This window comes from Hemitrygon akajei, chromosome 21, assembly GCF_048418815.1.
Source record: "Hemitrygon akajei chromosome 21, sHemAka1.3, whole genome shotgun sequence".
Lineage (NCBI taxonomy): Eukaryota > Metazoa > Chordata > Chondrichthyes > Myliobatiformes > Dasyatidae > Hemitrygon > Hemitrygon akajei.
The window spans coordinates 33,184,440-33,212,105 of NC_133144.1; the positions used below are offsets into that span (position 1 = coordinate 33,184,440).

The following is a 27,666-nucleotide window of genomic DNA, read 5'->3' on the forward strand; positions in this document are numbered from 1 at the left end:
TCCCCCACCTGAAGAAACATCTCCCCACATCCTCTCTGTCGAGGGCTTTCAACATTCAGTAGGTTTCACTGAGATAGTAAATGTTGCTGGTTGTATAGCCCAAGCCCGCAGTCCTTTGGCAACCAGCAGTGTGTTGTGGTGTGATGACAGAGCCTTGAAGCTTACTTTTCTCTCTTCATATTCTTAGTGTTTCCCCCAAATCACCCGTACCCTCACCCACCCAGCACAGGGCTCCATCAGAGGCTGCCAGTTCTTAAAATACTTTTAATTGTCTCCTTGATGAGATATGACGTGATGCTGCCTCCGTTGCATTAAACTATAAATTCTATGTCGGGAGGGACGGCATTTTATTGATTAGATTTGTATCCCTTTTCCTCCTTGCTGTCCTGGGAATTTGCATTGTGGCATCACTACGATCCACTTCTCAGACTTCAGAATGAATTCCAAACTGTTTCTACCATAGCCTGGTCTCGCTCCCCGATGGCGAGTTACCGAAACTGGTATTGAGGATAGCAGCTATCTGTTCAGCGGTAGGCAGTAGATACTGGAGGGTAGGTTGCCTGTGGTAGCCCAGTAAGAGGGCTTATGAGTGCCTGCTGTAAGAAAAGGTCACACTTAGTTCAGGCAGATTTAAATCGCTGTCCATTTGCCACCTTCCACCCTTAAGTGACCTGCTGCAGCGTATCGAGCCACGTTGTGTTTCCTCATCCCGCCACTTGGAACAGATCGTGGCAGGAGATTTATATGAAGCTGTTTGCTCAAGGGCTGGGCAGGGGGGAGGCAGCTGCTTGAGCCTGAGCCAGTGTTACATCTGAATAGGCCCATCCGGCTGTCGTGTGTGCGATGACATTCCTTGACTGGTCACACACTGCTGTCCAGCTCCCAGAGTTCTGCCTTGGCTGATGCAAGTGGTGTCCAGAGAGCGAGGATGTTAACACTGTGGGAATACATTCCTGAACCTGCACGTTGGGAGGGAAGGTCGGAACCCACCACTGACTGACTGTAGCTTCCCGGATCTCCTCAGTCCTTCATCCTCTGAACTTCAACAAGCATGTCTCTGCTGTTAGTGCACATCAGCCGAGCCCGATGTTTGCTGCCTCCTGACCTACATCAAACTCAGGGCCCTCCATCCTGATTTAAGATTCTCATTCTGATGTTTAAATCCATTCCTGGCCTCATCTCTCCCCATCTGTGGAACCAACTCTCTGCCCAGTATCATCTTTACTTCTTTGTAACACTGCTGTCTTCCTCAGTGCCATCTCTCATTGTCTGTGAAACCACTGCCGCCTTTGGTGTCGTGTGTAAAAACCATTCCCGTTCTTGGCATCACCTCCGATGCCATTCCTCACACTGCTGTGTGGCCAGAGGTTCCCCAGTGGCAGAGTTGGGTGTTTGGCATCTTCCTCTCTCACCTTGCAAGTGTTGGAGATTTGTGACAGGCTTTGGTCTGGTGCAGAGTTCAAACCTGGCATAAGCTGGCAGTTGTTACTGAATGCGTCCTCCTTTAGAGTCAGACCATGATATGCTTCCATTGAATCTTACCTGCAGAAACAGGCCATTCAGCCCAACTGGTCTGTGCTGTCAATGTTCCATGTGAGTATCCTCTTCACTCAACTCATTTGTCTTTTTCAAGTATTCCTTTCTCTCTCAGGCAGCTTATTGGGCTCTGTCCTCACATATGGATACATTTGTGGGGTAGGCTAGTCAACCCCAGGAGTCTCCACCCTTCCACTGTCCTTTGAGAAAGAGACTTCCAACTCCTGATCTCCAAGGGAAAAATTTGTGCCTCATCCCTGTCTTCATTTTCATTTGGCGGATCCTGGTTTAAACTTATCTCACAAGAGGAAACATCCTTTTGCCCATGTTGAATAAAAATCTTTGGTTATTAACCCTTTTTGAAGGTTCAAGGATGTGGTGGCTCAGTGTAAGAATTAGACCAGTGATGTGGGGAAACTAGATGGAAGGAGCCATTCATCTTCTTGATCAGCTCAGTACTACCTACGTAAGGCAAGCACCCAAATGATCTTGCCGTGTCATTCCAAACACTGGGCCTGGGAGGTTTAAGAAGGATCACCCTGGATGATGTAGATATAGGAGAGACTAGATGCCGGAAACCTGGAGTAACGCACATGAAGTGCTGGAGAAACTCAGCACATCAGGCAGCATCATGGAGAGAAATGAACAGTCAACATTTCAGGCTGAGGTCCTTAATCAGGACTGGCTCTGATGAAAGGTGTTAGCCCAAAGTGTTGACTGTTCATTTTCCTCTAGATGTTGTCTGACTTGCTTTTTGTGTGTGTTACCCTGGATTCAGCGGTGAGGCTGATCTGATGACAAGAATCAATGGAAAGGGAGAGCTGTTAATCTTCACTGAATATATTAAACACTCAGAACTTCTATCCGTGAGCTTCATCAGAAGCATACTGTCGGTTCATGATCCAAACCCATTGAGGCTGTACAGTGTGGTCCTTGAATTAATCTCCAGTACCAAGACAGAAACAAAACAAAAAAGAAAGTGAAGACGTTTGCTAAAAAAAAATCTTTGTCCAGATCCAGCTCTGTACAGCCTTCCTTGTTCTCCTTCAGTTCAGAGAAAGACAAAACAATACTCCCATCTCTCTCTTAAACAATAAGCACAGTCAGTGGAACGCGGAAGGCAAGAAATCTGCTGACTTGCCTGTATATTTCTGGCATTTCACATTTGTGAAGGTGTTTGACCTCATGAATGTCTACATCTCTGTGAATTAATGGGGAGATTAACATAAGAAATAAGAGCAAAAATAGAGTGGAAGACTTGTACAGAAGAAGCCACCTGCAGTTGAATAGCTGCCAGTACTCTCGTTACATATGAAGATAGACTGATGGGGTAAGATGCCAGTTAATGCTGAACACTATGAAGTTGCCTTAGTAGGAATGAAGGAAATTTTGTTTGCTTTGTTTAGTATTTGCCTGACTGAATGGTGATGATTATTTTGTTTCCTGTTGTATCACATCCTCTTCTGCCATTTGCAGTCACCTCCAGCATAGCAAAGCAGCAAAGAAGGAGGCCATTCAGCCTTCTGTGTTTGTGCTGGCTCTTTGGAAGCACTATCCAGTTACTCCCATTGTACTGCCCTTTTGTTGTGGCCTTGTGTTAATTGTTGAAAGCTGAATCTCCAATTTCCTTTAGAAAGTTATTGTTGGATTTGCTATCATCGCCCTCAGGGAATGCGTTCCAGCTCTCAGCAGTTTGATGTTTAATAGCTTTGCTTCTCTCTTCTCTCTGTTGCTTTTGCCAAATGTGTTACTAGACCAATTGAAATAGTGTACAAAATTCGTATTTCACACACTGGCCATGTTTTCTAACCCGGCTCAGCAGCCCTACCTGCTGCCTGTGCCAGATGGCCAGTGGGTAACACAGACAAAATGCCGGAGGAACTCAGCAGGTCTGGCAGCATCTGCGGAAGGAAATTAGCAGCTGGCATTTCAGACCAATACCTTTCATCAGAAAACATTGACTGTTTATTTTCCTTTGTAAATGCTGCCTGACCTGCTGAGTTCCTCTAGCATTTTGCATGTGTTGCTCAAGATTTCCAGCGCTTGCAGAGTCTCGGGTGCCCCTGGAGTGAAGTGGGCTGCACTGGAAGCACAGGCTGTCTGGAACCAAACATGCAGAAAAACTGCCTCAGTGACAGGGGGACTTTTGCATTAACCTGAGAATTGGTTAATCCTTTGTTCTGTTGGGAAATTGGGTAGAGCAAAAGCAGAATTTAATACTGATAAATGCAGGGTAATAGATTTTGAAAAATCAATTCTGGGCAGGGCATTCCTCATGAACTGCAGGACTGTATGGAATATTGAGGGACTTTGATAGCCAATTTCCAATATCCCAGTTGGATAAGATGGTGAAGAAGGCAAATCGGTGTTTACTTTATAGAAAATATAAGCAAAAAATTCTTGAATAATCTATAATGAAACACTGCTCAGGCTGTACATGAAATACCATGTGCAGTTCTGATCAGCACTCTAAAGGTAGAATGTGACTGTGCTGGAGAGAGTGTGGAAGGGATTCAGCAGGATATTGCTTGGTTTGAAAAGACTTAGTCATAAGTGGAGACTGGAGCTGCTGGGTTTTCCATAGAGTGCAGGAGGATGAGTATAGGACCTGATGGAGGTATGTAAAATAAAGTGTACCAACTTTATTAGGTACACCTGTACATATGCTTGTTAATGCAAAACAAAACTAGCAGCATTTCAATACATAAAAGCATGCAGATATGGCCAAGAACTTTAGTTGTTGTTCAGACCAAACATCGTAATGAGGATGAAATGTGATCGAAGTGACTTTGGCCGTGGAATGGTTGTTAGTGTCAGGTGGGTGGTTTGAGTATCTCAGAAACTGTTGATTTCCTAGAATTTTCATGCACAAAAGTCTCTAAAGTTTACAGAGAGAAACAAAATCCACCTGGTGAGTGGCAGACTTGCTAGTTAATCAGAGAGGAAGAGTGGTCAGTCTGGTTCGATCTGACTGGAAGGTGACAGCAACTCAAATCTCCACGCATTACAACAATACTGTGCAGAGGAGCATCTCTGAATGCACAACACATCGAACCTTTGAAGTGGATGGGTTACAGCAGCAGAAGACCTCGAACATGCACTCAGTGGCCACTTAATTAGGTACAGGAGGTACCTAATAAAGTAGCAGCTGAGTGTATTTAAGAGATATAGTAAGATACGCTCCCCATGATAGATAGGGGGCTTAGATATAAGGTGCCGATTAACAGGTTTGGGGGGGGGGGATTTAAGAAAGATTTTTTTTCTACTCAGAAGGTGGTTGGAATTTAGAAAGCACTGCCTGAGGGGTTAGTGGAGGCAGAGACTCTTGCAGCATTTAAGAAGCTTCCAGATGAGTTCTTGAATCACTGAGGCAGACAAGGGTGTGGACTGCATGGTGGGGAAATAGGATTGGTACAGATAGGCACCTGATGGTTGGTATGGAGCTGGGGATTTTGAAGGGCCTGTGCCATACCAACAGAGAGGGTACTGAGGAGGAGATGATGGGGAAGGAGCCCTGTGTTTCACAGTGTCGATCTGCAGTGGGACACTTGGCTGTTTCCAGAATTCACTCGATCCCCAGCAGTCTTTTGCTCCTGGAACTGAGTGAAGTCACACGCACCCTTCCCCATCTCACTGCAGCTGTTTCCTCCTTACAGAACACGAAATCACCATCTCCGAGACGATCATGAACGGGCTTCCCGCAAACCGGCAGCAGCTCGAACCAGGTACTGGTCATTCTTCCTCCTCATTTCTTCCCCTCTCACCACCACCCTCACCCCTCCTAAGGCATGTCCCCTCTGTCAGAACCAACGTCTTCAGGGCCAAGATTGCCAGTCTGTTCTTGGAATTCTGGCCAGTGTGTGTACGGGGAGTTAGAGGGTCGGGAGGAGTAGAAGGGTGTTGCAGGAGGAGAGACCCCGTTCTAAAATTTTAGGCAAAATAAGTTCCCAGATTTAGAGGGATTTGGGCTAAATGCAGGGAAATGGGACTCACTTGGATCGAGCCAGCATGAATGAGTTGGGCCGAAGGGCCTGATTCTGTGATGTATGACCTTTGATGAGTGTGCAGTCGCCAGAGAGAGCCGTGTAGAAACGTGCAATTAAGAACAGGAATAGGCCACTTGGGCCCTCATGCTTCCCTGCTATTCAGAATTTTCCATTTTCCACTTTCACTCTACTTGCTTGTTAGGTATCCACCTCCCTCTACCTTTAGAAATGTACAGAGACTTGATTCCCGACCACAGGTTTCCAAATGTTGGGAATTGGCCCGGAGCAATGTTCTTGGGTGGGGGTGTGGTGGAGCAGATGACCTTGGGAGATCCCAGTTTTCCATTGGCCTGGGCCTTGAACACCCCTGTCCCACAAGGAATCTATTATCTTTTTGCCTTGCTGGGTCACTCCAGTCCCCAAACTCCTGAACTCACAAGTTGTTGTCACTGAGGCTCTAAGGGCAAATAGGTCACACTGACTTGGGTTGACAGCCAGCCACGGGGTGATGCGTCAGGTTTGGGGATCAGTCGCCAGAGTCTTTAGTGGTGGAGATGGGTGATCAAGCAGGTGGAAAGAGAGCTAGTGGGCTCATCAGTTGCATTACATTTGACCCCTGTCATGGTGCAGTTAGTAGAGCCGCACTTCACAGCTCTACACACCTGGGTACGACAAGATGGTGGCACGCTTGAACACAGCGGCCTCTCTGGGTCCAAACAAAGGTGCAATTGGTCATCCTTTAGAAACAGAGAAACATAGAAAATAGGTGCAGGAGTAGGCCATTCGGCCCTTCGAGCCTGCATCGCCATTCAGTATGATCATGGCTGATCATCCAACTCAGAACCCTGTACCTGCTTTCTCTCCATACCCCCTGATCCCTTTAGCCATAAGGGCCATAGCTAACTTCCTCTTAAATATAGCCAATGAACCGGCCTCAACTGTTTCCTGTGGCAGAGAATTCCACAGATTCACCACTCTCTGTGTGAAGAAGTTTTTCCTCATTTCGGTCCTAAAAGGCTTCCCCTTTATCCTTAAACTGTGACCCCTTGTTCTGGCTCCCCCAACATCGGAAATAATCTTCCTGCATCTAGCCTGTCCAATCCCTTTAGAATTTTATACGTTTCAATAAGATCCCCCCTCAATCTTCTAAATTCCAGTCAGTATAAGCCTAGTCGATCCAGTCTTTTTTCATATGAAAGTCCTGCCATCCCAGGAATCAATCTGGTGAACCTTTTACAATCTCTTTTACAATCGCAAGACACTGCTGGATATTAAGAGCATTATGTACAGCAGGTCTACCCCACCACGAGTTGCTGGATAGCGATCGAGCTGAATTTATTGTGCACTGTAGTCTGCATCAGCGACTCAGGCAGTGCACGATCCAACAAACGGTGCAAATGTTTACCTTGGACAGTTTTCTTGTGCTGTTGGATGTTGGTAATGTAGAATACCGCCAGTATGATTCACTGGTTCAAGACTGACAGCAGGGGAGTTGTATTGCCTCAGTTGTGGTTCGGGGTTGCCTGTTGTTGTGGTTGCTCGAGCTGGCTGTGTGACGCCAGATTTTGTACTGGGTTGAGGCTGGCCCTCGTGTCGATGCTGCCCTCCAGTGTTCACTCCCGGTAAGACAAGCTGAATTGTATTAGTCTGTGGCTGTAGTCGTGTAAACAAAGAACTGCTGTGGATTCACCTTGCAGAAACATGGCTGCAGAGCCATATCCATGCACCAGTCTACAGGCCAGGACACTCAAGGATTAGGGCTAAAATGTTATTAAGTTTTGTAAATGTGTGTTTTTCTGCTATCATAATTACGTGCTGTGTGTATTGTTTGTGACTGTTAGTACTGTGTATTGCACCCTGGCCCTAGAGGAGTGCTGTTTTGTTTGGCTGGTGTTCCTGTATATGGTTCAGTGACAAACTTGAACTTGATCCCAACCTGTGGCACTGTCTGTGTGGAGTTTGCATGTTCTCCCTGTGACCACGTGAGTTTCCACCCACTTCCCAAAGATGTGCAGTTCGGTAGGTTAATTAGCTGCTATAAGTTACCCTGAGTGCGTAGGTGAGTGCGGTAACCTGGGGAGAGGTGACAGGAGTATGGGGAGAATGAAACGGCCATGGCGTGGGTCTGTGTAACGGTGAGCATAAGTCAATGCGCTGAAGGGTCAGTTTCCCTGTTTCGTAACTGTGACTCTGCAGCTGTGCCCAAGATATATATCTTGTGTGGGATGTCAGTTGTGCCCGACCTGTCTGGACGTGCTCTTCAGGACTGCTGCAGCAGATGTGTGTGCCGTAGCCCTGAGTGTGTCTCCTCTGCTTCCCATTAGCCAGTTGAAATGTACCTCGATTGTCTTAACAACACACACAAAATGCTGGAGGATCTCATCAGGCCAGGCAGCATCGATGGAAACGAGTATAGTTGACTTTTTGGACCGAGACCCTTCATCAGGAAGGCATTCTGCCCGAAACATCAACTATTCTTTTCCATAGATGCTGCCTGGCCTGCTGAGATCCTCCAGCATTGTGTGTGTGTGTGTTGCTCGGATTTCCAGCATCTGCAGATTTTCTGTTGTTCTCGAGTCGTCTTGCTGCTCTTTGCGAGTCCTTCCATCGTGTCTGCAGCGTTCTGCCTGGTCCTGTTGTGCCGTGCGCTGTTTCTCACTAACCAATGGAGGGTCTGTGACGTCAGGCTGTGGCCTTTTTGAGGACAAGCGGTGTGTTTTGTTTCCTCTCTCCGCAGCAGTGGAGAGCTCACTTCCTGGGCTGGCTGTCTCCACCATCAGAGTTCACTCCACACCAAGGCTGAACGCTTATCCCGACACTCTGCTGGCGACAGGTACATCCGGTGGAAGGTTGCACCATGTTCTTGCTCGGGGTTAACCTCTCACCCCCCCACCCCAACCCCACTGACTGCTCCTCTTTCTCACCCTTCTCCCCCAGCTGCTTTTACATTCTCATCGTTCTCACAGAATGCCTTAACATCTCATCTCTAAGCCATCTGCTTTCCAGGCTCTCGGGTTTTCGACAGCTCCGGGTCACATATTACACCAGGGCATGAAATCTCAGCTGTCAGACCTTTGACCTGGTCGAGCAAATGGATTGGGTGAAAGAGCATTGGTATTCTGGTGTGTGTGCGCAACTGATCAGTTCAAAGTTATTCAGTCAACTAGGTGGAATTTCTGGAACCCTGAGTTGACTGGGTAACTATCCATTGCTCAGCCGAGCTGTAGTGACCTAGGGGTAATTAAGCTCTTTTGGCAAAAGAGCGTGAGCTGGTCTTTGAGCACTGACCTTGCCGCTGGCTGGGCTGAGGAGCGAGGTGGGTTGTGTTCCCGATTTACACGTATGCGGACTGAAAGTGTTTCACCTTCCCTCAACCCTCTTGTCTGTGGATCTGTGAGAGAGGAGTTGTAATCCTACTGAGTTGCGGGGGGGGGGGGGGGACTGGGATAGTACAGTCGAGGAGGGTCCAAAAGGCTTTAAAATCTCTGAATCCGCTCGGTTGAACAATGGACTCATCCACTAATAAGAATGCAAATTGTGTAAAGTTGTGCAGCTGTTGGTGTTTTCATGGCTGCCAGACAATCACTGACTAACATCACAGGTTCCCACATCTGAAGTTTGTACTGTTAGCATTATATTTGATGAGTTGCTGCCTGCTCATTCTCTATAATTTTACTTTGCTGTTCTCACCAGATCTTTATAAGATTAGTTGTTACCTTGGACAAAGGAAGAATATGGTCTACTATTGGTGTAGACCCCAGTGAATTACTAGGAAGTATCTTGGTTCCTTGACTGCCTGTTGAGGACAGGTCAATGGGAAATGTACTGGTGCAGGGAGCAGGGGATGACTGTGCTTACACTCCAAATATCTGTTCCCTTTATACCCTCGACTCCTCTAGTAACTCCGCAGAGCCTTCAAAGCAAGATAAAAAACCCCCTTTAGAATCTTATCATTGCTTCATGGATTTAATTTTTACTCTATTCTCTGCTGTCGGCATAGTGTAAAACTCTCCTTAGACTTGTTATCAGACTGCTTCCATTATACTGAGGGGGTTAAGAGCATAGATGGCAGAGCACAGGAAGACACTCTTCAGCCCATGATGTGGCAGTCTAATGAAGATAATAATGCCAAGTTCCTTCTGCCTACACAATGTCCATATACCACCATTTTCCACATTCTTGTGGCTACCTAAGAGCCTCTTAAATCCTCGATCGTATTTGACAGCACATTCCTGGCACCCATGGGTGTGGGGGGGGGGGTGGTGTGTGTGTGTGTGTGTGTGTTTTATATATATAATTTTAAAAAATGCAAAATAAAAACTTGTCCCACACACATCTGCTTTGAGCTCACTCCCTCTTAACTTAAATGCATGTCCACTAGTTTTGGACATTTCAACTTTGGGGAGAAAGATACTGGCTATCGACTCTATTTATGCCTCTGATAATCTTATAAACCTCTATCAGGCTTACTCCTGGCCTCCTGCGCTCCAGAGAAAACAACCCAAGTTTGTCCAACCTCTCCTTATAGTACGTGCCCTCTTTTCCAGGTAGTATCCTGTTAAACCTCTCCTGCATCTTCTTCAATGCTTCCACATCCTTTGTGTAATGGGGTGACCAGAAATGAATTTGATACTCCAGATGTGGCATAACCAAAATTTTATAGAATTGTGGGCTCAAAGTTTGCTCATTGGCCTTCTGTCAAGAATGCTAGGATTTGGGTGTAGTGTAACGTACACTATGATTGGAAGTTCTATCTTTGATCAGAATGAGTCTTCCATCTGTGGATGAGATGTCCCAATACTCACTGGAAACCTTTAAGCAAAATTTGATATCAAACCATGTGAACTCTTAAAACGTGTATTTCGAGCATTGAACAGAGATAATGCTGGAAACCATCAGCAGTTGGGCAGCAGCTGGGGAGATGGAAACAGTGTTAGTTAGTCCTTCAGGTCTTGGACGCTTTAGCAGAATGTTGACCTTTTAAGGGAGATTGAGGGAGGAAATTCTTCAGTTTTTGCTTTGTGCTAGCCTTTCCCATGAAGAATTTGGGGTTATGGTCAGCTGAAGGGTGTGAGTGCTGTGGGCAAGGCTATTGTTTATTACTCACCCCTTCATTGCCACAATCTGCTGGGCCTCTCTAGGGGTTAGCTAGCAGTGACCATATTAGCAAGGGGAACATGTCCTGTGTAGATCAGATTGGGCAGGGAATGTGAATTTCCTTATCTGAGGGTTTAGTTTTTAATAAAATCCAATAGCTTTGTGGTCTCTTATTTTAAAACATGTCCAAATGTTTAAATTGAATTCAAATCTACAAATTGGCTTGGTAGTATTAATCTCTTCTCCCCTGGATTATTAATCTGGTGAGATATATGAATGTCATACCACCATACCTGATGTTCAAGCTGCACAGTACTTGTAATCACATGGACCACATTAATAAATAGCAGCGAAAAGGGAGAGGACTTGGCAAATGTAATGAAGGATGTGGTGCTCTGGGAAGAGAACCAACCTGCAGGTCATGAGTTTGAAGGGTCAGCACCTGGAGAAGAGGGCTTCCAAGTTGTGACACTGAGGAAGCAACTCAGAGTGGGAACTCGAAGCAGCCATTGCGGGCTAACAAACACCCATTGCAATGACATACCCTCGTTTTATTTCCTGACTAATTTACCTATCAAAGCCTGCAGTGTTAGTCTTTAGCCATGTCCAGATTATGCCAGCTCCACTACCTACGGTGGCAACTTCCAGCACGGGCAGTGGCTCCTCGCCCATCCTCTCGCTCCCTTAGACGTGGGCAGTGTGGAAAAACCTCTGCTTTCCAGGCCTGTCATTGCAATGAAGCGTGACCAGCGTAACACCACTTCTCTCCTTCCAGAAGCTGACCCGGCGAAAGTCAGCGTGGGGAAAGGATCGGTAACCATGCGGACTACGGCGGGCTACGTGGAACCTCTGGAGACCGACGCGTCACTAAATCTGGATCCCCAGCCACTGCCCAGCAAAGACAGTAAGGAGCTACCTCTGTTGTTTGCCTGCAGAACCTCTGTGGCTCATTTGCCCAATGCACTGCTCGGGTAGTTTGTGGGTTTTAACCATGCCAGTTCAGGACATCAGATGTGTTCGATTAGATGGTGATTCTGAAGCCACCTGCTGGGGTGCCCCACTAACTCACTGGAAAGCGCTCTTGACTTCTGACCTAATCCAAGAGTCATTAGAAAGTGATTAGCAGCAGGAGTTGGAGGCGATTTGAACCCATTCTTCATTGCAAGTGGATCGTAGTCCTCGGTGGAACTTTCCCTTAAACGAGCAGCTCTTATGAATTTGGGAGCCTTTTGCTCCATCTGGGTCAGGATCACATCACCTTGTCTCACTGCAGTTTGTTTGGAGTACAACAACACCAATACCTGCTTACAGCTTTCACTCACCTGTCCACCAGGTAACATTGCACTGCTCCTGGCACTGGTTGGAAAAGCCTTTTCTGTTGACACGTTTCCTTTTGAGTTCTTCCCCGCCCTCCCCTCCCCCCCCCCAAGAGCTGTAAACTCTCAAGATTTGGATCTTCCTCAAACACCTTCATCCCTTCCCTCTCTCCTTCTCCCCCTGCTCCCTGATTTTTCTCACCCATTGCCTGTGTGATGTCTGTCATTGTTGTAATGAGCACACACAAAATAGAAAGTGCCCATGCCAGGCCGTAGGAGAGGACCTTGAAGGTGTGACCATATTGTTGGGTCTGGATCCCATACAGGCCATAGCTGTCCCTGGACAGAACAGAGATCTTGTGTATGGACTGAACTTTCTTCAAAGTTATCTCAAGCCAAACTCTCTACCTAACTGCCACATTTCCGCACGGACTGGATTTTTTAGCTACTTGCATGGGTGTATACAATGGAATTCAGAGACAACAGACAGCTGATGCCGGAACCAAGAGCAGAAAACTGATCTGACAGTACTGCCTCCCTCTCCCTGGTTCTACTCACATACTGCCCACATGCTTTACCCAGCGTATTGCCTCCCCCACCTGGTTCCATCTGCCGTTCATCTCTCCTGCAATGGTTCCCATTGTCATTTTCTGTACAGATTCCAGCACTGGCAGCCTTTGTGTTTGGGTTCATCACCCTCCAGCACCCGTCTCCATCTTCACCCTCCCCTTTTCTACCTGGTTCCATCTGCCCTTTCCTCTTTTTTTTTGTTTTCCTTGTCTGTTCACACCAATCACCAGCCTGCTTCGGTCTCCCAACTCCACTCCTCTCCATCTCTACCTGTCTCCTTCTGTCCATCCTTCACCTGTATCTCCCCTCCCCTTTATACTAGTTATGTCTCTGCACTCTCAATCCTGATTCAGACTCTCGACTTGAAAATAATTCCTTTCCCAATCCCACTCCACCCCTACAGTCACAGTCTCACTCTCCCCCACTCTCCCCACTCTCTCACTCTCTCTCTCCCACACTCTCCCACTCTCTCTCTCTCCCACACACTCTCTCTCCCACACACTCTCTCTCCCACACACTCTCTCTCTCTCCCACACTCTCTCTCACTCTCCCCCACTCTCCCCCACTCTCCCCCACTCTCCCCCCACTCTCCCCCACTCTCCCCCCCACTCTCCCCCACTCTCCCCCCCCACTCTCCCCCCCACTCTCCCCCCCACTCTCCCCCACACTCTCCCCCACACTCTCCCCCACACTCTCCCCCACACTCTCCCCCACACTCTCCCCCACACTCTCCCCCCCACTCCTCCCCCCACTCTCCCCCATACTCTCCCCCCCACTCTCCCCCCCACTCTCCCCCCACACTCCCCCCCACACTCCCCCCCACACTCTCCCCCACACTCTCCCCCACACTCTCCCCCACACTCTCCCCCACTCTCTCTCCCACTCTCTCTCCCACTCTCTCCCCCACACTCTCCCCCACACTCTCCCCCACACTCTCCCCCACACTCTCCCCCACACTCTCCCCCACACTCTCCCCACACTCTCCCCCACACTCCCCCACACTCCCCCCACACTCCCCCACTCTCTCCCCCACACTCCCCCACTCTCTCCCCCACACTCCCCCACACTCCCCCACACTCCCCCACACTCCCCCACACTCCTCCACACTCCCCCACACTCTCCCACACTCTCCCACTCTCTCCCCCACACTCCCCCACTCTCTCCCCCCACTCTCTCCCCCACACTCCCCCACACTCTCCCACTCTCTCCCCCACACTCCCCCACACTCTCCCACTCTCTCCCCCACACTCTCCCACTCTCTCCCCCACACTCCCCCACACTCCCCCACACTCCCCCCACACTCCCCCACACTCCCCCACACTCTCTCCCCCACTCCCCCACACTCTCCCACTCTCTCCCCCACACTCCCCCACTCTCTCCCCCACACTCCCCCACACTCCCCCACACTCCCCCACACTCCCCCACACTCTCTCCCCCACTCTCTCCCCCACTCTCTCCCCCTCTCTCCCACACTCTCCCCCTCTCACTGTCCCTTACCTTTAACCAGCTGATCTTTATTTATCCAATGGATTTGTTTGGAGTTGATCGGGTATTGTGGTTTTGTTGTGATCTTTTTTAAGAAAAAAGTTTTAATTTTCCAGGATTTTTTCTAACTTCCTCTCACTCTGGTCAGTTCTCCCCAGAATATTCTGAAGGGTTACTTTGTTCACTCTCTGCCTCCACAATGCTAATTTTTTTGTTCATATTTCACTATTTGTGACATTTCCCATCTTGCTCTGCCGTGAGACATCAGTGGACGATGCAAATTATTTTGACTTTTGGTTTTTGTCTGCATAAGTGAATAGTGGAGACTTGGAACAATGGTTGCCTTTTCTGTGGATCAATACTATATTGTGGAAGCAGGGGTCAGAGATTGCAAGGGCATCGAGTTTAGAATGAGTTTCTATGGTAACAAGCGGCTCAGTTCGAGCCAGCACCCACGGAAAAGATTTTGTCATGAATGTGAAATGTCTGGCTGCGTTTGGTTCTGCCACCAGGCTGGTCACTGTGTGAGTAACTCTCCCTCTTGTGTTTTTCTTTTCTCTTGTTGTCTATTGAAATGCAGGCGCTGAGTTGCCCAGTTCAGAGACAGGTAGGAGAGAGCAGACTTTTCTCTATTCTAATCCTTTGTTAAGAGTTCTTGGCACTGACTCTGAATGCCTTGTGCCCTTGACTGGTACAGATGGTTGGATGCCACCTTCAACTGGCGAACCTAATGGAGAAGCTGTCCCCTCGTCACTGGCAGCCAAAGGATTTCGCAGTGTGCGACCAAATCTGCCAAGCGACCACAAGACACAGCCTCAGGTACATAGATTTATGCTCTCAGATCTGTTAATCTTAGAGAAGCAATTAGTTGGAATTGATTTGTATATAACAGGGAAGCAATTAGTTGGAATTGATTGGTATATAACAGGGGGATCAGAACATGTATGAATTAGATGTATCAGATAACACAGTGCTTCACAGAAATATTATTACACGGATCGCTGACACCAAGCCATATGCGATGCTGTGTGTCAAAAGTTTGTTAGTGTTAAATGAAAACTTTTGAGGTTCAAAAAAGAAATAGAAAGATTTGGGGGAATATTCCAAAAGTTGGGAATTCACAGTGAAGACATGAAGATAACAGAAGGATAAAATCAGGGAAGCAGATGTCTAAGGTGCAAAGGTTTAAAGGATTGGAAGAGATTATGGAACAAAATCATGGAGGGATTTGAAATAAACATGAGAATTAAGTCTCCATAAGTTGCAAGGAGGAGCCTGTTTGGACACTCTCATTTTGTTTGTAATTCAGCAACTGTTAATCAAGAAGTTATTTTCCTCTGATTTAATTTTTTTCCTGCTTACTTTAACTTGTATTTTCTTTTGTGTTATTTGCATTTTTTTTTGAAAACCTGATGAACAGCCGCCTCCTGTCCCCCTACCCCCTCGGGAAGAGAGCTTTGCCTGGCGCCCCTCCAACAAGGTTAAGCTGTCGTACTTTACTCCGGTCCCGATTCTGGATTATGTTCACATCAGACCCGAGCCCAGCACCTGTAATGAGGAGCCTGTGTCCATGCATCCCGGCACTTCCCTGTACTCCAGCTTAAGTGGTGAACTGCCGCTCTCTGTCCAGACTGTTCCCTGTGACAAAGCCCCAGTACCGTGCTGGGCACCTCCACCAGGTGCCAACCCAGAGCCCGCTGGCTGGCCTGGTGTCCCGGCCACTAGGCCCACCCCAGAGAGAAAGGTCAGCAATCTGTACATTGCACTGACCAGGCGAGCGGGTCCCCCTGCGTCCAGTGGTTCTCCCTGTCAGTTCTCCCAGGACGTGGAAGCTTCAGCCTTGACAATCCCATTGCTCGTAAGCAGCACGGCCAGCTCTCCTCCGCCCCTTCTCCACAGACCCCTGCTCCAGGACTCCCCGCCCAGGGCTGGGCACAGCACTGCGCAGCCCTACCTCCCACAGGTAAACCCACCTCCAGAGCCACTCGGCAGAAATTCAGCGCTGGATCGGGAGAGGACGACAGTGATTGCTCTGAAACCAGCTGAGCTTCTTTCCACCACTCGAGGGAGTCCCCCTCGATGGGCAGACCAAGGCAGTGGGGTAGCTATTGAACTTTCTCTCTGTGTGTGCTGTTTTCTCATTTTCCACACGGCGTCGATGAAGTCTGCCCACTCCCAGAAGGCACCTCTCACTGTTCCCCAACCCACTCCCTAAATGTCATTTCTGTTACGAGGTTTTCCACTGAAGTGCATGCCCTGTCTTTTCACGGAGGTGTGGCTTTCCTCATTACTGCTCACCGGGCCTTTGATTTAGAATGGCATTGGAGGGTGACTGCCTGGACTTGGTAACACCACTCACCGAGTAACGAACACAAGCCATTGCACAGCAGTGTGGGGGGATTATTATCGGTGCTACGCCTGAGGCTCTGCTGAAATTGGGCGATAAAACCGGAACTAAATGCTATTATTATGGAGGATAAGATGCAAGGACACCTCCAGTCTGTGCTGAGATCCTGCTTACTGCCTGTGTTAATCAGGGTGGCACTGTGCAGATTAGGAAGTGGAAGATATTTCAGGATGCCCTGCCAGAGTTCTGTGGCCGCAGTAGATGTTTTTTCTCTGTTTGCTTGGTGGGGAAGAATATGAGCAGGCTTTGTGGCAGTCGCAATCACAGTGAAATATCAAGTGTAATGCATCAGGAGGGGCGTGTGTGCACGGCCATCATTGTGCTTACCCGGTAAATGAATGTCAGTACTGGACATGGGGCAAAGCTTCGGAGAAAGCCTGGTCATGACTTGTCATCCCGAAGTGGATGGGGTGTGGGGACCCTGGTGAGAGGAGATGGGCTGTGGGCTGCTGTCTATATGAGCGTAAGAGGAGTGGGTTGTCAGAAACACTCCAACGTAGAGTTGTTGAAGATGATTGTGGGGAATCCTCCCCTGCCCTAGAGTAGGAGGGAATGGACTGTGGGGAACCCTTCTGACCTGAAGTGGGAGGGGCAAAGTCGTAGGGACTCTCTGCCCAAGAGTGGGAAGGGACAGGCTGTCAGTAACTCATTGTCCCAGAGAAGGAGGTGGAGGGTTGTGGGAGGAAACTCATTGCCCCAGAGTGGGAGGTGGAGGGTTGTGGGAGGAAACTCATTGCCCCAAAGTGGAAGGTGGAGGGTTGTGGGGGAAACTCATTGCCCCAGAGTGGAAGGTGGAGGGTTGTAGGGGAAACTCAATAACTCAGAGTGGGAGGTGGAGGGTTGTAGGGGAAACTCAATAACTCAGAGTGAAAAGTGGAGGGTTGTGGGGGAAACCCTCTATTCTAGAGTGAGAAGGGATAGACTGTGGACTCAAGCATCATCTGCTGCTTTGTCGTTTAGACCCTGTGCTTGGTTGCTTGTCATAGTTGGAAGCTTGGAGTACATGAACACACAGACAGAGGTGGAGGGTTCAGTCAGGTTTGGATAGGATGCTGTTGCTCTCACTGTGGCCCTTCCCCACCACCTGAGTAGAATAATGAGAACTGTGTTGCCTGGATGGGCTGGCTGACTAATGCAGCCTCACTTAGTAATGCAAGCTCTCTCCCTGCAGGACCTCTCTGCTGCCTTAGCCCAGTGTGAAGTGATCTCTTGGCCCAGCAGAGCCCCTGCTGACGCAGCTTGCGAGCGAGAGGAGAACCCCGGCACGCCTCTGCCACCCCTGGTATCGGCCGAGCGAGCCTCATCATCTCGTCCCGTCATTGCACAGCTGACCCTGCCGACACTCGACGACTTCATCCCCCCTCACCTGCAGAAAGGGGTCTCCCAGTCTCCGTGCTCCTCCACCTCCACCTCCCCCATTAATCCACCAGTGCCCTCGCTGCCACTGCCTGCTGCCAACCTGCACGGTGCCGCCGACTCCGAGCTTGGTGAACTGCCCCCGCCTACAGTAAGGCCCAACTTCTGGAGTTGCTTCCTGCCCCTCCCAGCTGTGCCGGCTCCTGCTTTGCCTCCCACCCGCGTAACCGACGGCCAAGCGCGGCGGCTGCGCTGGTGGAACCTCCCCCTTTGCGCTGCTTACCCCCGTTCCGGCTGGGCGCCGTTAGCGTGCCGGGCGTTGCCGCCTGTGACAGGTTTCCATCAGCAGGGCTTTAATGTGCTTCATTAACCAGTCCTGATCCACCATCTCCTCCTTTCGCAAGCTGCTCGGTGCCTCTGCCTCGCCTTAGGCGGGCAGCGCGGACCTTTGCCAGGTGTCTCTGGAGCTGCTGTGCCATCACGCTGCCTTGCATGGACACTGCATGTGATAATTGCAATGACGTGTATGCGATCGACTGCTTGTGGTCTTCGCCTCTGGTAGCAGGAGCTCATATTAAAAGCCCAGTGTTAGATACTGGCGCACTGTGTACAACTGGGATGTGCATGCCTTGCCTGTTTTATTAATATGTGCTTGGCAGGATTGAATAACATGCCTGAAAGTGCTAGGAATGGTACATTGGATCCAGCAACGGGTGAAAGCTCTCTCCTATACAGCTGAGCAATCACCGGTGCCAAAGCTCAGATGGGAAGGAACTGTTTATGGATTTTGGAAGCTTGTGTTTGTTATCCTTTAGGGTGTTTTAGCTAGAGGTAAAATGGTGACCTAAGTGCTGGAGAAATGGGAGCTGCTGAATTTGCCTGTGGGTTACCTCTGTGTGCCAGGGCAGTGAGTCTTGGCCTGGGATGCTGCTTCCTGACTGGCTATCCATAACCATGTGGATAAATAAACAAGAAGCAGATTGGTCTCCTCCTTCTGGATGAGTCCAGCCCCTCTGATCATGTGGCCAGTTAGCTAGAGGTTTCCTGCAATGCCTTCTGTACTTGAGACCTAACTCTAAAGGGCCAAGAAAAGCTCAGATAAGAGGCACTAGGATTGTTCTTCGTAGCCCAAGGAGAGATTGAATGGGGGGGGGGGGGGGGTGGGTTTCAAAGCATCAGCAGATGTTGAAGAGAAACTAATGTACGAAGCTGGAGAGCCAGGTACCTGAGGAATGCTTAGGGCATTTTTTCAAATTCACTTAATGATCAGGGATGAGTGTGTTGTCCTAGAGAGTGATGAACCGATAGGGTGGAGCAGAATGCTTCCAGTTGTAACTTACAACAGGATAAGTGCTTGGGGATTTTTCAGGGCAAGAGGGGTTAACAACTAATTGATGCTAGTTGGGACAAAGGGCAGCCCCATTAGTATCGCCACACTTCTGGTGTTATGTAAGTGAACTTGTCTTGCTGGGGAAGGTGGACTGCATGCACTGGGAATGGCTCCCACCCTGTCTGTGCTTCCCCGACGCAGCTTTCGGCCGAGGAATGGGGTGGAAGAAAGCAGTTATTGATCGATGTTTGCAATATTAGGCAACATTGTGGAATCAGTAAGCTAACTTTGGACTTGGAGGAGCCGTTCTCTAACCTTGCACGTTGAGCATTTCTCACTCAGTGTTCTCTTGTCCATAAGGATGCACAGCCTAGAGTAAGTGAAGGAGTGTCGTCCATCGAAGGTGCAGGAGTGCACCCAGTCCTCTCCTCATCCAGCAGGTTCTCGGCGTACCCATCCACCACATCTGTGAATCCAACCATAGTCCTGCTGCAGCACAATCGAGGTAAGGAGACTAATGGTCGGAAATGATTCAATCATGAAGTAGAGTGTAGAGTGTGTATGCTTCCTTATTAGTGAGGAGTAAGCAAGGCATTGTCAACAACCAGAACTGAGCTGTTGTCATTGGGGTGGGAGGTCAGGTGATGGAAAGTTCAAAGTGCAAGCAACCAGAATAGGCTGCCTATGTCATCAATCATTGACAGAAGTGCTAGAGTGTTTTCATTGGGGTGTGAGCTCATGTAGGGTAGATGATGATTTTGATGCATATTCAACTGTAATTGGTGGCACAATATTCATTCCCAGTCCTGTGGCCATTTGGAATTACTGTGTGTGGTAGATCTCTCCCAGGAAATCTCAAACACAAGAGATTCTGCAGATGCTGGAAATCTTGGGCAACATACACAAAATGCTGGAGGAAGTCAGCAAGTCAGGCAGCCTCCATGGAGGGGAATATGTAATAAGTTTGTATGTTCTCCCTCTGATCGTGTGAGTTTCCTCTGGCTGCTCCGGTTTCCTCCTGCACTCCAAGGATGTATGGTTGGGGCTAGTGAGTAGTGAGTGCATTATTGGCGCTGGAAACGAGGCAACACTTGTGGGCTACCCATCACAATCCTCGCTGGTTTGATTTGGTGCAAATGACGTGTTTCACTGTATTTTTCAATGTATGTGTGACAAATACAGCCAACCTTTAAACAATCGTCAAGGCCATTCATCAGCTGCTGGTGACTTGTTACAGCTACAGTCCTCCAGTCTACTAAGAAAAATAAGAAAAGGCTTGGGCCATTGATCAGCTTGGGATTCGTTTGTTTATGAAGTCCCTTCCTTCCCCTACCAAGATCACACAGAGTCCTGGGAAAATAACCACCCAGCACCATAGATTTCTAAAGTAACTTTAACATGGTAAAATGCCCCAACTCAGCTTCACGAGCATTGGAGAACTAGAGAGGGTTGGATAGGGACTTAGAACCAGTGATGAGTTGGGATATCAGTGGGTGTAGTAATGCTACAGATCAAGGGGATAAAATGCAGCATCTAACAGATTTCCATCTTTAGGATACCATATTGATGTGCTGTGCCGTTTGCCAGTGATAGAATGTCCATTGCCTATGACAGGAAGGTCAGGTCTGACTTTCCTTGTCAAATGCCCAAGGCTTGACCACAATTCAGCAGAAGCTTCTTTCACTTTGCAAAGAACATGGGGATGGCATTGGACTGTGCATTGTTAGGTGCCCCTCCCATGGATCAACAACCCAGAGTGTAGGTAATAGTCTTTTTTTGAATCGGTGTTGGTTTAGAATTGTTTCATGTACTGAGATACAGTGAAAAGCTTTTCTTACATACTGTTCATGCAGGTCAGATTATTGCACAGTGCATTGAGGTAGAACAAGGTAAAGCAACAAGAGGAGAGGTTTCTTTGTGAACACCCAAAGGAGGTTTGAAATTCCATCATTGAACGAACAATGCAGTACTGGAGTATCTGCCTGGGTCAGATGTCTGAATCTTGATTCTGCAGTTTTGCGTAACTTTGACAAACTCCCCGGCTTCTTGATTTTGTTCAACATTCCCTTAAGCTCATGGGATGGGTGAAGGGGCACTTTTAATATCTTGGAGGCTTTGTTCAATCAAGTGTGAAGCCTGGACATCTGTTGGTTTGTCTGCAACTGCGTGTCAATGGCTCCCCCAGATGGTGAAGTAGATTGATGTCTGGGAAAGTAACGAAACTAATTCCTGCCCTATTTGCTCCTCAATCACTCTCCGCTTAAAATGGGGCTCTTCCTGGTTGTGCTGCACTTACTTTGGCCACTTTTGAAAAGGTGTGTTAATGGGCAAGGAGACTTGGCTTCCCAGTTCAGTCTGGTTAAAGAGAGCAGATGATGTCTTGGTTGCTTTCGGGGACAGATAACCTGGTGGTGCTGCTAATGTGCTTGAAGTGGGCCAGATTGTTAATATTCATTGCCCCTGGAGGCCATGTGGAGTGTGTCAGAAATCAGCCTTGTAAGATGGTCTTTGGAATCATCACACCCAACCAAAGTGGGAAAAGTGAGCAGAATAAACCCTGTTTCTGAGTGGGATGTGCATCCATAACATGTTTTCTTTCTTTCAGCAGAACAACAGAAGCGACTGAACAGCCAGTCAGGTAAGGGGTAGTTGACAGGGTAACCCCTCATTCTTTCTTTCCAAAATCTCCTGTTCTACCAACAGTCCATTGGGGCAAATTATGCAGCTTGGGAGGGAGCAGGCAAACCTGTCCACCAAGTGGGTATAGCACGATGAGTTACTCTAACTCCTCCTCAAGGTGTTCATTTGACACTGGTACTGCCACTGTCCTTAGATGTTCCGGCCCAAGCCATGTATGGATCCAATCGGATGTTCATTGGCAGTTCGTCAACATTAAAATTTTGTCAGTTCATTGAATGTAGCTTCATAACTTGCTGTAGTGCCCTTGAACTTTGCAAACTTTGAGTCAATATAACCCATGCTGCCATTGGACAGTGATAGTACACAAACCCTGATAGTATAAAATAGAATCTAATGTATCGAAACATCTCCACACACATGTTGTTTTTGAGTGCCATTGAGTCATTGTAAACTCATGGCGACCAAACGGATAGCTCAGTTGTCCATAGGGTTTTCGTGGCACGACGCGTAAGTAGGTTGCCAGGCCTTTCTTGTGCGCAGATACTGCTGCTGCCCAGGATGGGACCTGGCTGGATTTGAACTCAGGACCTTCCACCTTGATGTCCAGGGCTGATGCCACTACACCACTGGCTGACCCCTGCAGATATTAAGCACATTTAATTGATTTTGTAAATGGATATTAACCACCATAATCAGGAAATTAATCAGTCTAAGTATTTCCGTTTTTTGGGATGAGGGCAAGGCCAGCATTTATTGTCCATTGGAGAAGGAGTTGTAGAGTGGGTCAACATCACCTGATAAGATTGCAACAAGAATTTAGGAGAGTTAATAGGAACGGCAAAGGAGCTCAAGTAATATGGAGAGGCGAGAGAAGCTGGAACTGATAAAGCCAGTGTTAAAAATAGTGCTTAATGAAAACACATTTATATATAATAGAAAAGGAGAAACTGTTTCCATTAGCAAGGAAGTAGACAGCTAGAGGACAAAGATTTAGAACTGGGAAATAACTTTTTTTTTTAAACATAGCAAAGGCACCTGCCCAAAAAACTAGTGTGATTGGACATGAACAATAACAGATTTTAAAAATGAGTTGGTTAAATTTTTGGAAAAAAGATGCAGGCTATGGGGAATGAACTAGTGAGTGGGATCAATAAAACAGCTTAGCTACCTTAAAGCTCTGGGATTCAACCACCCAGTTACAATAGGATCAGAGCTGATAGTGGCCATGGATCAGTTATTCCCAACTTGTGGGCATTCCAGAGATTTGTCTGAGAGCTTGGGAAACCCTGTCTAGTGTGTTCCTGCATAAGTGGTACATTGGTTCATGCAGCAGAAGCTGGAGACTCCTTGAAAGTGGACATGATTGGGGTCATGAGAGAGGGAGAGGAAGTGTCAGGGGACCATCGGAAAGGGTTTGTCCCCTGTCACAAAATCATCTACTTGATGACATCCGTACCCAGCACATTGGCAGCATTTGATGTGTCTTCAATGGCTGCAGAAAGAAAAGTACTCTTGAGTGTCACTCGATGCCAAGTTGCTTTGGTCACTTGAGAGTAAAATACATCAGCATACACTGCCTGCTATATTCGCTTACATTCAAACTGTGGTTAACCCCAGAGGTAAATAATGATTCCACTTGCTTCCATATTAGGCGTTGTGCAACCTAATGATTTAAACATTGCTGCAAATTTGGAATATTTTTGTTACTGCACATATTTGTGCTCTTTATTTTCTTACCAGACTCTGTGCCAGATAGATTAATTGATCAGAACACAGCCGCCTCAACTGCAGAAGGAGCCCATACTACTGTCAACACAGGAGGGGCAATGGACGGCAGGCGCCAGAAGTCTCCGAGGATCCCCCACTCTTCCTTCATTGCACCGGAGGATCTTGGTATCAAGGTGAGGACGTGTGAGCCTGGTTCCCATCTCCTTTCTCGGTGCCGACGTGAGCTTCACTTGATGCTCTTTCCAACGTTTCTGTACTCTTTGACCTGCAGAATGTGGAGAGGCCGAAAGACTGGTACAAGACGATGTTCAAGCAGATCCACAAAGTCAGCAAAGGTAAATTGATCCTGGGAGGGCGGCCTCTCAACCCGTGAATGCAGTTTGTGCAGAGATTACCTTCCCCCATTGTGTCGGAGTGATTAACTAGAGTTATGTTTAGGAAATGGTGACCTTTGCTCTTGCTGCTCCATTCTTCAGGCACAAGCCAAGGCTGCTTCCTCTGCAAAAGACTGCAGCTGGTGTAAAAGCGCTCCTTCAATTATAAATGGCTTTGATGAGCTTTCTTGTTGTTGGGAAATCCAACAGCAGGGATTGTTTACTAGCAGAAAGTTATTAATAAACACATTGGACAGTTTAGGGAAGCCAGTTGCGGAGTGAGGTAAAAATGTTGAGTTTTTAATGCAGTTGTGGGGAGGGCTGAGGTGGATGGGGTAGTTGTCTAGTTGCTGGAGGAGGTGTTTGCCGTGCAGCAGTGACAACAGAGCTGCCGGCCAGTAAATGCAAAGTCAAGCAATGAGTCACTTTAAACGCTGAGCAGCCGCTGGGATTTCTGCTGTGGATTTTGCAAAAGTAACCATTGCCCAGTGCAAGAGGAACCACGGGCTGGTGCATGTTCTTGGCAGAGGAGTTACAATCTATGGGAATGTAACGAAAGGCTCCAAGTCAAAATCCTGCTTATTTTGCTCACTCTCCTGTAGAAGCAGAAACTGTTTGACGCACAGATGTGACGGGTTTGCAAGAGTTTTAAGAGGCTGAAAGGGCAGGAAGCATGGAATGAGGGCATGAGACCAGCAGGTTGCACCACCCTCCCCCCTGGCAGAATAGTGCTTCCCCTCCACTGTGGCACTCCTGCCACAGCCTTGTACCATCCACCTTGCAATTGTGTCACGGCATAGTGGGGTGGTGTTAAGTGTGTCACCTCTGTTTGACAGCATCCTGTTCATGCTCGTTTCAAGTCTTTGTGACTCTCCCTTTTCCAAGTGGGTGATCTCTGCAACCATTCTGTGTGAACTCTTTCTTGCAGCTTGTCTCTTTTTCCTTTAGAGTCTTCACTTCTCATCTCTCACTACCCTTCCTTTCCGCTCAGACACGCCTGAAGAAAACCCATATCGCCTTACCTACAGCTTCCCCGAGATCCCTGAGCGCCAGCACAAAGGAGAAGGTATCAGCAGCTGTGAGAGTCAGTGTGTGGTGCTGCCGAGTCCTTCATCCCCATGGTGGACCAGGTTGCTGTTGTATACAATGTGGTTTAGCTGGTTCAATGTGCATGGGAAGGCTGTCTGAAGATCTATCACTGGAATACACATCTCATAGTGCTGATACAGTAGGGATAAGAGGATTTCTTTCAAATGTCTAGCTTGTTTTAATGTTCTCTCTCAGTCTATGCAGCGATTGGAAGATGCCATCCTTTATTGCGGGATGTTAACCTTTATTAGTGGGTTAGGTTGGGATGCCTGAAATAGCTGAATGAAGGGATGTGGGATCATGGGAGTAGCTTGTGTGGGGTATTGTAAGGACTGGACGGACCAAAGAGTTCCTGGCGTTTTTGTATTGTAGATACAAGATAAGCACCATTGGAGAGCAGATTGTCCGTGGGCTGGTTCTCAGCCATTTGTTGAGCAAAGGCCCTGAACGTTTCCCCCGATCGAGACTGAGCAAGTGTTAGCTGCATTTAGGGCTGTAACTGACTCTGGGCTTGGGAGGAAGATTGAAATATGCTGAGAACTTTCTTCAGTGTCTTGGAACGGAGACTGGATATGGGAACAGGAGACAGGATTGGCATTTGGCCACAACTTAAACTGCAGTCAAATTGCCTGCTCCTCTATCTTCAGCGGCCCATGCTCAGGTGGGCCAGGAGAGGACCTCCAGCCTGTAAGCACTTTGATCAGTGGGTCACCTCGCTAGGGGGTTGTGAAAGTGGGGTGTAGAGGTGGGTGAGATGGTTTTAAGAGTTGCAATCTGCTTTTTTCTGCTGCAGAAGAAAATCCTTATACACCCAGCTACGTGTTTCCCGAGACGACTCCCAGTCCTAAATCGGAAGGTAACGCCGTGAATGGAATCTGACATCCACAGATCAGATTCCTTTCTGCTTTCAAAGTCTGTTTCCTATGAGTTTCATTAAATTGCCTAATGCCCTGGCCTTTAGCAGAGAGCTAGAAGCTTTGCTGTGCTTGCATCTAAGAGCTGCAATGTGATATTCTTGACGTGAAAATGGTTGCTATACAAATCTGCCTTGTCTCTTTCTCTACGGCACCTGTACACCACATAAGGAGATGCATGCTGGCTCTGTCTGTCCTGAGTTAGGTGTTCATTATAGTGGGTTTTGACCTTCAAGCAGGAAAGCCTACCACACTGGTCTGGACTTGTATCCAGTTCCCTCCCTAGCTATTGAAATTGCCAAAATCAGTCAATCAGATGCATACTTGGAGATTTGATCACACATTATCTTGCATTCAGCTATACCACTCTCACATATCATTGGTGACATTATGTGTCAATCACCACCAGCTTCTGTCCCCAAATATTTATTATTGGCCACCTGACTGCTCGTCTATGAAGGGTCCCACTACTCATATCTATTGGATCCAGCCAGTTGCCCTTCTTGCTCATCGTCTCCATGCCTCCGATCATCAATCTGAGTGGAGGATTCAGAAGCTCACTTCATGTTCCATCTAAGCAGTAGTGTCCTGGAGATTACACTGCCATTTTTGGAGAGTTCAGCTTGGCCAACGTATTTCAAAACGTTCAAATCTATTCAAGGAAAATTATTACATCTGGCCAGATGGTATAGAGCAGAATCCTCCAGGATTCACTACTGTTCCATTGCCACAATGTGATAGACTCTTCATCTCCATCTATCTCATTATGATCTTACAACTTATTGTCTACCTGCACTGTTCTTCTCCATAGCTGTAACACTTCATTTTGCAGTCTTTTGTTGTTTTACCTTGTGCTACCTCAATGCACTGTGCAAGACAAACTTCCCACTGGAACTGGCAATAATAAACCAATTCCAGTTTCAAGTGGCTGGGCAAGCCCAACCCATGAACATTTTCACTTGCTGTGCTTTTTTTTTAAATGGGGGTTCGCTATAGAATGGATATGTCTGTTTTTGAAACCTGCAAAGATGATGTCAAGGATCAGGGATCGGTAGGAGCCTGGGGAGGCCAGAAACATGAAGAAACAGACCTGGTGTAACTGGCACCAATCAGGTTAATTTAGAAACCACTGCAATTGAAATCTCAAATATGAATGCTCTCCTGCCTTGCATAAGTCCTCACCCCTTGCTTAGCAAGAATTTATCTACCACTGCCTTAAAAGTATGCAAAGACTCTGTGTCCACCTCTGTTTGAGGAAGAGAATTTCTCTGAGAGAAATAGCTGTCAGTATCTGTTAATAGGTGATTCTTCATTTTGTGACTACTCTCTGTTTCTACATTCATGGCTTATACATTGCAGCCCCTGTCGTGGATCTGTTACTGGATCCAGGAGTTGATTCTATGTAGATCCCTTGAATCTGAATTAAATCCTATTATCGTGATGACAATAGCATCATCTTGGAACATATTTTAAATTTGTGGCCAAATGTTGCCCTCCCTCTTGCTTGTGAGGGAGAGTGTGAATAATGGTGAGTAAAGCTGTTGAGGGTGAACAGGCTAAAGCCAGTTGATGCCACTTTGCTGACAAACTTTCCACATGAGGTCAGTGATCTAGAACCCTTCATCACTGATGTTACTTACCCTGAGACGTTACACTGGTATTGTCCAGGCAATATGCTTTTATTAGTTTGTGGAGGAAGATCACGTGAATTCCACTGCCCTTTTGGGTACTCCTGAACTGTGACCTCGGAGGCTAACACCTCTTGGTCGTGTAGTATCTGCCAAGTAGTTGGTTTGTGGTAGGTTCTTCTGTTACTTCGGCAAACAGTAATGGCTTTG

General features: G+C 47.7%; 1 protein-coding gene across 50 annotated transcripts in view; it reads left to right on the top strand.

The window, feature by feature from the left end:
* Positions 1–27,666, top strand: part of LOC140714198 (sorbin and SH3 domain-containing protein 1-like) — a 394,119-nt gene that overhangs the window by 293,358 nt on the left and 73,095 nt on the right. For 22 of the 50 annotated variants that reach the window (XM_073025130.1, XM_073025132.1, XM_073025133.1 and 19 more), the window contains 13 exons: positions 5,193–5,261; positions 8,260–8,355; positions 11,395–11,523; positions 14,571–14,597; positions 14,688–14,809; positions 15,411–16,091; positions 17,569–17,904; positions 19,444–19,588; positions 21,689–21,721; positions 23,464–23,624; positions 23,723–23,786; positions 24,817–24,891; positions 25,708–25,770. In XM_073025130.1, the coding sequence (XP_072881231.1) occupies positions 5,193–5,261; positions 8,260–8,355; positions 11,395–11,523; positions 14,571–14,597; positions 14,688–14,809; positions 15,411–16,091; positions 17,569–17,904; positions 19,444–19,588; positions 21,689–21,721; positions 23,464–23,624; positions 23,723–23,786; positions 24,817–24,891; positions 25,708–25,770 (2,001 nt within the window). The remainder of the gene's footprint in view (positions 1–5,192; positions 5,262–8,259; positions 8,356–11,394; positions 11,524–14,570; positions 14,598–14,687; positions 14,810–15,410; positions 16,092–17,568; positions 17,905–19,443; positions 19,589–21,688; positions 21,722–23,463; positions 23,625–23,722; positions 23,787–24,816; positions 24,892–25,707; positions 25,771–27,666) is intronic. The other 28 variants (XM_073025154.1, XM_073025155.1, XM_073025153.1 and 25 more) reach the window with 15 other exon arrangements.